At 41.0% G+C, this 12,497-nt stretch overlaps 1 protein-coding gene across 1 annotated transcript in view; it reads right to left on the minus strand.

The window, feature by feature from the left end:
* Positions 1 to 4,083: 4,083 nt before the first annotated feature.
* The window catches only part of LOC311247310 (uncharacterized protein), a gene marked incomplete at its 5' end in the record, with an annotated part of 63,028 nt that continues 54,614 nt past the window's right edge, over positions 4,084 to 12,497 (minus strand). The window contains one exon of the mRNA XM_084337669.1: positions 4,084 to 7,447. Coding sequence (XP_084193795.1) covers positions 5,972 to 7,447 — 1,476 coding nt within the window. The 3' untranslated portion in view covers positions 4,084 to 5,971. The remainder of the gene's footprint in view (positions 7,448 to 12,497) is intronic.

A 12,497-nucleotide genomic window follows, 5' to 3' on the forward strand; every position in this document is an offset into this window, starting at 1 on the left:
TCCAGTAGATGGCGGTAAAGTAGGAGGAGAAGAGAACTTGTAAACCGTACTACTAGCGTAGTATTCGAACTGGGGAGGGCTGCTGTGGCCTGGGTTAGGCCTGATGGTGGAGCTGCTGCTGTGGCCTGGGTTAGGCCTGGTGGTGAATCTGCTGGTGTGGCCTGGGTTAGGCCTGGTGGTGGATCTGCTGCTGTGGCCTGGGTTAGGCCTGATGGTGGAGCTGCTGCTGTGGCCTGGGTTAGGCCTGGTGGTGGATCTGCTGCTGTGGCCTGGGTTAGGCCTGATGGTGGAGCTGCTGCTGTGGCCTGGGTTAGGCCTGGTGGTGAATCTGCTGGTGTGGCCTGGGTTAGGCCTGGTGGTGGATCTGCTGCTGTGGCCTGGGTTAGGCCTGATGGTGGAGCTGCTGCTGTGGCCTGGGTTAGGCCTGGTGGTGGATCTGCTGCTGTGGCCTGGGTTAGGCCTGATGGTGGAGCTGCTGCTGTGGCCTGGGTTAGGCCTGGTGGTGAATCTGCTGGTGTGGCCTGGGTTAGGCCTGGTGGTGGATCTGCTGCTGTGGCATGGGTTAGGCCTGGTGGTGGAGCTGCTGCTGTGGCCTGGGTTAGGCCTGGTGGTGGAGTTGCTGCTGTGGCCTGGGTTAGGCCTGGTGGTGGAGCTGCTGCTGTGGCCTGAGTTAGGCCTGGTGGTGGAGCTGCTGCTGTGGCCTGAGTTAGGCCTGGTGGTGGATCTGCTGCTGTGGCCTGAGTTAGGCCTGGTGGTGGATCTGCTGCTGTGGCCTGGGTGGACGCAGAGCAATACGAGACCGGTTACAGTGGTGCCTATAGACCCGGATGCCCTGGGTGGAGTGAGTTTAGGGGGGTGAGGTAACGCGGTATATCCACAGTCACGTGGTACAAGTAGTTCGGTGGCTGTGGATGGTAAGCGGTACTGCAAGTAAACTCACTCCCCAGAGGCATCCAAACTGAGCGCTTAGGGGGGATATCCTTTCTTGGCGCAGCAGTTTGTGATGTCGGCCCCGGTGCGGGAGACCGGGGTTCAACTCCCACTCAGGGCAATCCCTTAACAGGGGTCGAATCAGAATTTGATTCCGCCGGAGATAAGGGACGCAACTAATGCCGACCTTGAGGTGGGGGGACCATGGCCCGGGTCATGGTCCTAGCGTGGAGGGACAATAAAATTGTGAAGATGATCAGCAGCTTCCACCAGGACACATTTACGGCTACCCACGTGTGGCAAAGAGGTGAGAGAGGGTTGCCGTCCAGAAGCCAACATGTGTGGTGGCCTATAATCAGTGCATGAATGGTGTTGATAAGTTGGATCAGAACCTTGCTTATTACCCTTGTATAAGGAAGAGTGAAAAGTGGAGCAAGAAGTTTGTGATGTACTTGTTTCAAATTGCTATGTTCAATGCGTTTGTTTTGTACAGATGCAGAAACCCAGGACAGCACAGGACGATGCTCCAAAACATCTGTAGTGCTACATCCCTGCACTCTTTCAAATCCCAACTCAAAACCCACCTTTTCACCAAATTTGTAAATGACTGCCTGATTTCCCCTTTTTTCTCTTTCCTTTTGATTAATATTTTGTTGTTACGTTGTTCCCTGTCCCCCTCCCTTAGCTGTTAAGCGCCTTGGGTCTCCTGAAAGGCGCTATATAAATTTAAGATATTATTATTAACTGTGTGAATGGCTTCATAGTGGGTAGTTGTACTGCTGTATTTATGTCACCATCAAGGTTATAAATGCAGTTGTGTGCAACTGAACAGTACAAATACATTTGTTCACTCTTTATCCAAGTTTGTCATAGTAAAATACAATACTTATAATTTGAACAGTTTTTTTTATGATAGACCTACACCGTCAGACTCAGTCAGATTTGATCAGTCAGAGATTTTATTTATTTATTACATCCCAATGTATTTGCACAGTATAATGCATAGTACAACTGTGAATGGTTTCATAGTGGGTATACTGTACACTGTATTTACACAATGGCATGCACATTTTCTTGATTCTAATAGGCTGAAACAGTCAAGTTAGACATGGTTATTTCGTATAACTCCACGTGACCCCAGATCCCTCCCACAACCGATTTTTTTTGAATGAGACTGAATTAATCCGCCATAGACAAATGGAAGTATGAATATATTTTGAACGAATCCTCCAAAAAAGATAGTCAACTGGAATATGTTAGTTCATATGTTGGATTATGTAATTGGTTTGTCATGACCCATTGTGAAACAAAAGAAAAATCGGACTTAAAAAAAAAAGTTAAAATTGCCGTCACACGAAGCGATTTCACTGGATGTCCCGGACACAATGGAAGTATGGATATATTTGTAACGAATAATTAAAAAAAGATCCAGTCAACTGGAATATGTTAGTTGTTTACATATATATGTAATTGGTTTGTCATGACCCATTGTCAAAACAATAATAAATAGCGGGATTTATATGAAGTTTGTTGTTAGATGGCATGCTTTATAGCACCTCCCTCTGCTTCTAGAGACGGCGGCAATTCTTTTTTTTACCTACTTTTTTGGTGGATGGTTTTGTGAATAAATCTCCATTATGCTTCAATTACTGTGTGTTTATTGTATAGCAATAAGGTTGGGTGAATTCGGCCATTGTATAAAAGCATTACATCACTTGAAGTCATGTGTTATACTCATTAGATCATACCTAGGGGGGTCTAACAACCCTCCGCTGCGCGTCGGGCCTAACAACCACCCCTAGGCGTGATCTAATGAGTATAACACAATCCTGCGCGTGATGTAATGCTTAACCTGTTCCACACTATGTGAAAATCCGCATAAAATATATACCTAGGTAAATGGAATATTGCTCCACTTCTACAAGGGCTATTTGCATATTCTTGGTATCTAGGTACATCTATGGACCTCAGGGAATGTATTCACAGTGTCAGAAATATTATGTCTATTACTAGGCTTGCTTAAATTGTGATGAAACAAAGGAGAATATGAATTATGATTTTTCTTTGCATCTTTGACAGTGAATAAGACCATGATAATAATGACCAAACTTAAAAAACTGCCACTGATCTTGTTCAGTACCCTCTTGAGATCATGTGTACAAAAAATCTAAGGAAATTAATAAAGGGAAGATGATAAAACCGAAGGTTCTGTAGATACAGTACTGAATTCTCCCATCCGGACCAATCCAATTTGAAATATTATAGAATATAGAATAGATGCTTATTGATAAATGCTCATGCCAGTCTTCGGTCAGATTGATAACCCCATAACTCATTGGTCCGCTCATCTCAACATCAAGCAGCGTCCTGCGATGTCTGTGATATCCAGAACCCAATGCGTCCACAAACTGCTGGGGTCAAACCCGACCGACAGACATAACACACGCACCGCTCCGTCCCCCCCAGTCATCGACCATAGGTCAAGTGATTGAAGTTGCGGAGTCTCTTATTTTATTTGCACCGGGAAGGATTCATTTGACCAGTATGACACTGTCTTTAATCAGATGATATCCATTTCCCTTATCCGTCACACGGCAACTAGAAGTTACTCTTACGAAGTCACAATATGTAGGTCTAGGAGAACTCTTATATGCCTATAATAAAAATAATCGTATTATTATCATCATCATTATTATCATCATTTTACGAAAGGACTTGTAATACTGCTCATTTGAAAGCTTGGTTGTATTACTACTTTAACATTACTTAATAAGCCCATTATATAGAATCTACATTATATATATATAGAATATATATATGCTACATACACACATGGCATACATGATATATTTCTTTCTTTAGGGGTCTGTGTGGATAAAGACATATGTGATCATTACTACTAGAGTTTTACATCATAAATCCTAAACATCACGAGGCAGTGTTTCTGCCGAATCTCCTTCATCATGCACAAAAATGGGTAAAGTTACAATGCAACACATTTCAATGCTTACCAGAATGGTCAGAAGGATGTACACGAAGTGGGTTCAAAAAGGTTTTATTTTTAAAAATACAAAATTACAATAAATGCACAATCATGCTTATAAGTACAAAAAGGTTTCTCTTACAAAATATCAGAATGCAGAATCCAAAGAAATCTCTCTTGAGATGGAGCGAGTTAGCCTTTATAAAGGAATTCAAGATCTCTTTGTCATTGGTTCAAATACAGTGATGAAATTTCACTAGCCAGACAACGTTTAGCACGTCAGTACATATTTATCCAATCATTTTACTGTACGTGTACAGTACGTGTCTTATCATTACTTCCGTTATTTATTACTTTGCAGTTACATATCATTTGAGTATGAGAAAGTCCCTCCACATACTATCTTAACAGAACCTGCAAGGGTTAACCTGGTAACCATGAGTCTGCCGGCCGGAGAGCTCAGGGAAGGGTTCCGAGCAGCTAGGCCATCTGGGAAAACTCAAAACCCAAAGCAAAGGGTTGCTTTCAGCCATTGGGAACACAGCATTTATACAGTACAGTACATATTATTATAGTATTACACACTCCCTTTTTAAGCATAGAATTATAATACATATAATATAATATATATTATAATCCTTATCCTAAGCCTCAATACTGAGAGCGGGAAAGAGGCCCCGCTCCACATTCCGATGGTTTACTCCCTTTCTGCATGTTCATGTGGAGGGAGGAGGGAGGGAGACAGACACATCGGTACAGATTACTTTTATATGTAGAATTATAAAGCATATAATTAATATATACTAACAGTATATATATGTTTCCATAATTATTACATACGCAAAAGGTTAGATTCACACAACAATATATTCACTGTCTTCCAATCCAGAGTTTAGAATACAGGGCATTGCTTTTTGATTATATTTTTACCAACATTTCTTTTATTGATAAGGCTTGTTGTTTGTATACTTGGCTGTCTTTCTAGCCTTCTTTGGCCTCTCATACTCCGACCATCCTCTCGTCGTGGGGGGGGGGGGGAAGAACATGGGGCCTCTGGTCGTGAAGTCCCTGGTCGAGAGGTCATCAATCTTGGGTCTTGCTGGCTGTGACCCTTTTCACTTATACATTACCTTAATTCACACATTTATATATTGTTCCTACATGCTAACAATAGGGAGGAGAAACTAAGGGCGTTTCAATAGTTGTCAAAAACGTTACCTTTTGTGGCTTATTATCGTGAATCATAACAATTATTGATAAGATTCATTCAGAACGCTGAACTTTGAACCCCCACAGTATGTGACAGGAAGTGTAGTTCGGAAAAAATCCAACGCTGGTCGACAGCTATGCATGTCCTCTACAAAATGGCCGCAAAAAGACTACAATTCCCATGGTTCAAAATGTCCATTTCCGTTTTCGGCTTGGATAGACGATCGAAAATCGAAAACTTAAAAGCACTTTTAACCTATTGCTAAGCTAACGTATTGATGATAATATACATTCTACATGCTTTTGTGGCATGATAGTGATGTTAATACTTGAAAACATTGATTTACAAATCGCAAAAACTATGCAACAAGGGGTGGAACAGGTTAATTATATGTCACCTTCAAGGTTATAATGCACAGTTGTGTGCTGTGAACAGTAAAAATAAATGTGTTCACTCTTCATCCAAGTTTCAAGTGTGTGTATTTGCTTCCCCAGTGTGTCTATGGACGAATCCACATTGGAATACAGGTACAGAGCAAACACTGTCTACAACTAATCCATACAGAAGAGTAGAAATGGTACAGAAATAAATAAAAAAAACAGTCTAAATAAACAGGTTATAACTTTTTTTTACACGTAACACTACGAATGTTGTCTGTCAGATGAGCCACACGATTGTCTTCAGAGAATAATATAGAATATAGAAATAGCCCTGCAACGATCATGAAATATAGCTGAAACAGCCACAAAATGTCGGCATGCTGACAGCTCAATGCGCAAAACGCGCGGCACTCAATGTGTTAAGTCTCGAGTTACTGAAGCGCACACTGGTCACAGTGGTAGAGCTTCTCATGTATGAATGTGCTGGTGTTTCTTTAAGGCGCAAGAATGACTGAAGCTCTTCTCACACTGGTCACAGTGGTAGGGCTTCTCTCCTGTATGAGTGCGCTGGTGTGAATTTAAGTTGGCATATTGACTGAAGCTCTTGTCACACTGATCACAGTGGTAGGGCTTCTCTCCTGTATGAGTGCGCTGGTGTGAATTTAAGTTGGCATGTTGACTGAAGCTCTTGTCACAATGGTCACAGTGGTAGGGCTTCTCACCTGTATGACTGCGCTGGTGTATCTTTAATTCTCCATAGTAACCGAAGCTCTTCTCACACTGGTCACAGTGGTAGGGCTTCTCTCCTGTATGAGTGCGCTGGTGTATTGTTAAGCTGTAAAATCTACTGAAGCTCATCTCACACTGGTCACAATGGTAAGGCTTCTCTCCAGTATGAATGCGCTGGTGTAACTTTAAGGCTCCAGAGGTACTGAAGCTGTTTTCACACTGGTCACAGTGGTAGGGCTTCTCTTCTGTATGAATGCGCTGGTGTATCTTTAAGGCTCCAGCTTGAGTGAAACGTGTTCCACATTGGTCACAGTGGTAGGGCTTCTCTTCTGTATGAATGCGCTGGTGTATCTTTAAGGCTCCAGCTTGAGTGAAACGTGTTCCACATTGGTCACAGTGGTAGGGCTTCTCTCCAGTATGAATGCGCTGGTGTACCTTTAAGTTTCCAGAGGAACTGAAGCTGTTCTCACACTGGTCACAGTGGTAGGGCTTCTCTTCTGTATGAATGCGCTGGTGTATCTTTAAGGCTCCAGATTGACTGAAGCGTGCATCACATTGGTCACAGTGGTAAGGCTTCTCTCCAGTATGAATGCGCTGGTGTATCTTTAATTCTGCAGAGGTCTTGAAGCTTTTCTCACACTGGTCACAGTGGTAGGGCTTCTCTCCTGTATGAGTGCGCTGGTGTGAATTTAAGTTTCCAGATTTACTGAAGCTCTTATCACACTGATCACAGTGGTAGGGCTTCTCTCCTGTATGAATGCGCTGGTGTATCTTTAAGTCTCCAGACTGAGTGAAGCGTGATCCACACTGGTCACAGTAGTAAGGCTTCTCTCCTGTATGAATGCGCTGGTGTATCTTTACTTCTTTAGCGGTCTTGAAGCTCTTCTCACACTGGTCACAGTGGTAGGGCTTCTCTCCTGTATGAGTGCGCTGGTGTGAATTTAAGTTTCCAGAGATACTGAAGCTCTTATCACACTGATCACAGTGGTAGGGCTTCTCTCCTGTATGAATGCGCTGGTGTATCTTTAATTCTGCAGCGGTCTTGAAGCTCTTCTCACACTGGTCACAGTGGTAGGGCTTCTCTCCTGTATGAATGCGCTGGTGTTTTAGAAAAGTGGCCTTTTTGATGAATCGCTTTCCACACTGGTCACAGCAGTGACACCTTGACTCGTTCATATCTCTGCTTGTTGTTGGGGAGCAATGCAACAATTGTACCTGGAGAAGAGAGAAGTACACTAATGATGAGTTCAGATTTAGTGTGTTTTGCATTTGTTCAGTTTGTATTTCTCATGTTCAAAATTTTTTTTATGCTGGCCAACATGAATAAACTGAGATAAACAGGCAGTTGCCTGCAATATGACATTGTGGTTGTATCTGTCCTTTTAACAATATCAGGTGGCTCAGAGTAGAGGGTCTCTCAGGTGACTCAGAGTAGAGGAGAGGGTCTCTCAGGTGGCTCAGAGTAGAGGAGAGGGTCTCTCAAATGAAACAGTGTACTCCACCAGAGGAAGCTCCACCAACATCGTACCCTTCAAATTGAAAACTTTAATGGGCAAATGTACCTTTTTATATTCTGCAGCTATTCAAATTGAAAACTTTAATTGGCAAATGTACCTTTTTATATTCTGCAGCAATTTTATGGGACAGACTACCTGAAAATATAAAAACGACTTGCTTCCAGGTTTACCTTCAAGACCTCCTTAAAAAAGGCTGCAAAACGTATTGTTTTTATATTTTATCTTGTTTTATGTTCCCTGCGCACACACGCGCTCACATATGCACACGTGTTTTTATCCTTTTGATCAATATTCTTTGTATTGTATTGTTCAATTCTTGTTTTATTGATTTAATAAAGACATCAATCAATAAAATATCATTGTTGTTCCTAGTTTGTGTTGTTCTGGGGAGCAATTAAGAGTACACAGACCACTAGTACAGATAATTCAGTCATGATATATTCAATGGAATGGACATTATATTAGCAATATCAATTACATGTCAATTAATCCATGTATTGTTTAGCCAAAGAGTAGCCTATTGGTAATTTGTTTGTAATATGTTTATCAGATCAAGATCACGAAGTAACCTTTCAGTCTGCCCAGCACCAAGACAACTGTTGGCATTGCAGCCTTGATGCTGCTTGTTAATCCTGTTGTGGCCTATGGCTGAAAGGCAAAGGAGGAAAGACTTGTTACCCCTTTCTGTTGATTTGGTCATATCTGTCTGTCATAGTACTTACCTCTGTGCCCATAGATGTGAAATAAGAACTAACTAAGTTATTTAGATCTATTATGCTTATGGTGATCTGACTAACATTAAAACAAATGATCAATAGGCTACTCTTGGGCTTAACAATACATCAGAATTGTCATCAGAATTGTCCTTCAAAAAAAGGACAAGAAAAGCAGCTATCTATTATTTTTGACCAATCCATTGACAATGAATGTCTTTACAGGTATATAGAGCTATCAGAAGTAGCTTCCAGTATTGGGAGAAATATAATATTTTTTTGCGAAGAGAATTACGTCGCTGCAGATGCTAGCAATTAGTCGACTATAGAGATGGTAAAATACTACAAATGTAAAACATTTTAGCTGAGAGGGAATATGTTTTGCAATTTGGTTAAAAGTTTTGCAAAAGTTAGGTATGGTGTTAGGTATGGGCATAAGGTTTTAAAAAACCACTGCATACAATTTGGGGTAACCAAGTCATATCTCAGCTCCTATTAGAACTAGATGTATAATATCACTTTTTCTATGTTTGTTGTTGCAAAGGATCAATTTCTAAAGTAATTATTATGTCTCAAGGTCATTGTCAAGGTCAAATGTCATTTTCAAGGTAATGTTTAGCAAAAACTGACCATAACTATGGAACTAAGCCACATAGGAAGATTAACTAAGGCATGGTGTATAATTATTTAATTAGCAAAAACTGACCATAACTATGGAACTAAGCCACATAGGAAGATTAACTAAGGCATGGTGTATAATTATTTAATTAATTAATATGTAAATTTTGTGTTTCAAGAACATGTTCAAGGTCAAGGTACATGGTCAAGTTAATTTCCAAAATCGACATGCAAAACCCCAGACATTTTAAACTTGGACAACTTGCCCAAACAAATGCCAAATTGCAAAAACCTTCACAGTCTTAACTTAGGGAGACTGGGCCAGTGGGCCAGTGAGTAAGTTGACCTGCTCCCTGTAGGCAACTGTACACATTTTTGTCATGCAACCATACATTCAGCAAGCACCCATCATTTATATCTGGATGTGATGGAGAGAAGTACATGAGAAAAGTTGTATGTTTTACACGAAAGTGTTTTTTTGCTTGTCAAAGGAAATTGTCTACCCGTCAGAAGAAAGTGATTTAGTCTTTTTATTTAATTTTTTAAATGTTAGATAACTAACATTTATAGATTTCACATCTGCTTTTAACACCATGCAGATACACTCTCATAGAGACTTATTGACACAGGGGTAAATGGAGATATAATCCATCTGATCAGAGAATTCCTCTCTGAACGCCCTCAACTGGTCTGTGTTAACCGTTTCGTGGCCAACCACGTATATATACGTTATTGGGCGTCATCCTTAACACTTTGAGAGCCAGTCGTGTTTTCCTTTTTACCCCCTTGAATGCCCACATCCACTCCAATGTTAACGTTAATATCGCCTAATCTATGTGTTAAATTATGGCTATGTGTCTAATCTGCCCGTCGCTTATCAAAGACTCATTTTCCAGTCAACATTGTCATAGCAGATTGTTTTTTTATCGCTTCATTTCCGTTTGATAGCATTTTGAAAATCACTCGTTTTCACGGAAAAAACAACACATTCTATGATAATCGCCTTTTACTGGAATATTTTAGAACGTTGAAATTTTTCGGCCTATTTATGAATCGTTTTCAAATAAACGCTAGATGATCGATAGTATAATGTGTACGCATGCACGCTCGTGCCGCCAGTTGAAAATCAATTCTCCTATTTCCTGACCGCGAGCAGAGTCAAACAGCCTATCACCATAATCACATAAAAGCTTATATATCCGTGAAAACTGGTCTGATTATCCTAATACTGATAACATAGATTCCTTACCTGAGATCAGATGGTATCCAAATGGATTATTCCAATTCCTGATCGCCATTCGAAAAAATCGCTCATTTGATTGATCCATCGTGTATACAGTAAAACACATATTCCCCGCGGCTCCGAGGCTCCAGAGTGAAGCTGGTAGACCCCAGTTACATGAGTGAGAAGTAAAATGTGGAGTGCAGGTTTTTTCCCCGCATTCATTTTCATTGAGTCCAATCCAAAAGGGTGATTTACCATCTGGGAGACGATAGGGGGTGCATTTTTCACATCTGAGCGCCTGGGGTGACTGGATCTCCAACGGTAGACTCGCTTGATGCAATATGATTTCAGATAGCTAATAAAAAAAAAAAAAAAAAAACGAATATTCTCGTGATTGGGCATTCAACCCGGGGGGTAATAACCCGAATAATCTCGGGCGTGGCATGCAAAGTGTTAAACGGCCAACCACGTATATATACATGTTAACACTCGGTTTTGCTTTTATTCCATTTTAATATCCTACTCCATGTGACGGAGCTGTATGTTGGCTGGAAACGGCATATCGGGACTCCGAAAGTGCAGTACCGGCCAGATCCTGGTATTGACGCTTTCTCGATAATGAAGTTTCCCCTGTTGAACGACGGGGTGTCACCTTTTTTTCACTCCGGGTTAGCTTTTCTGTTAGCCTGAAGTGAGGGCTTCAACCGATCGCCTGGAACACTTATTGCGACGCCGAATTCAGTATGCAGTAAAGGAATATAGCATCAGCCAATGGACATATCGATCTACCAGATGGCGATCAAATAACTGGGAAATTCTTTTTGGAATCCAACTGGCCACAGGTAAGAGCGATTTGACGTCAATTTCAATCTGATCGGGCCTTGTTCTCATAGCCATCGACCCGGTCATCGTATGATGTTGCAATAACGAATGCCGTTATTGGTAATCAATAATCAGAAAAGACTTCCCCCGCCCCCCCCCCCACCCCCTTTCATGCATTCATAGTGGACCATGATACCGATCATATGCATTTTGATTTTTAACTCTAGCTTGTGTAGGGCCGAAACACCAATCGATTTAACGTTATTAGCTTAGCGCCCTATAACTAGCTTTGGAGGAATTATACCAGACCATTCCGATATAACGTTCATATTCACAACGCTATAAAATGGGAACGTATTGATGAAAATCTTTTTTCTTTATGGCATATTGAAGGGAAGGTTTATACTGTCAATTGACAATGACAATGGACACAGCAATAATATAAAATATAGATTTACAAATACAAAAGATTTACTCTACAAACAACCTCACGCACAGTGAACACTTGTAATGAAAAGCTGGCCTCATAGAGTGAGATTAGACGGGCCCCAATGGCCCTGAATGTGTTATCTCATGTGAAAAACTGATTTATATGTCTGCACTTTGTGCTCATTTTGTGCCTGTCTTTTTCTGCTGTGAATCACTTTGAGATGCAATTCTTGTATGAAAGGTGCTATACAAATAAAGTTGTATTATTATTAATGCTCTCCACCTGGTCAAACAAGACCACAGTGGCAAACATATGAACTCTCTCCACCTGGTCAACCAAGACCACAGTGTCAAACAGACTAATGCTCTCCACCTGATCAACCAAGACCACAGTGTCAAACAGACTGACAGTCTCCACCTGATCAACCAAGACCACAGTGTCAAACAGACTGACATTCTCCACCTGGTCAAGAAATACCACAAAGTTTCTCTCAAAACTCCAGTCCTGCAAACCCACCTGGTCCCAACAGGTCTTTAACATCAAGGCCACCCTATCATCACTTCCCCTTAACCCTTTGATCGCCGGGGTTAAATTCATAATTTACCATCCCTCGCCAGCCCTATTTAACATGGAGAAGTTCCCCTTCTTTGCAGGGCTATAACTTTTTAAATTTTATTGCTAAATTGACATTAGTTTCAAGTTTCTTTAATATTTGTCAATAGTCATACAGAAGTACAGAATAATTAAACAAAAAGAATTACCACGGCCCATTCAAAGTCCTATATCTATTGTTCAGGGTGTAGCAACGTTATACTTTTTCATTCACATATTCATACTAAAATACGGTCTAAAGTATAAGTATGTTTTTATCGTTTTCTGCAGCTTTCTCCAGAACGTGATTTATAGCTCCAAATGCATTATATTGATGATGAAATACAGT

This window comes from Notolepis coatsorum, assembly GCF_963971535.1.
Source record: "Notolepis coatsorum genome assembly, chromosome: 20".
Lineage (NCBI taxonomy): Eukaryota > Metazoa > Chordata > Actinopteri > Aulopiformes > Paralepididae > Notolepis > Notolepis coatsorum.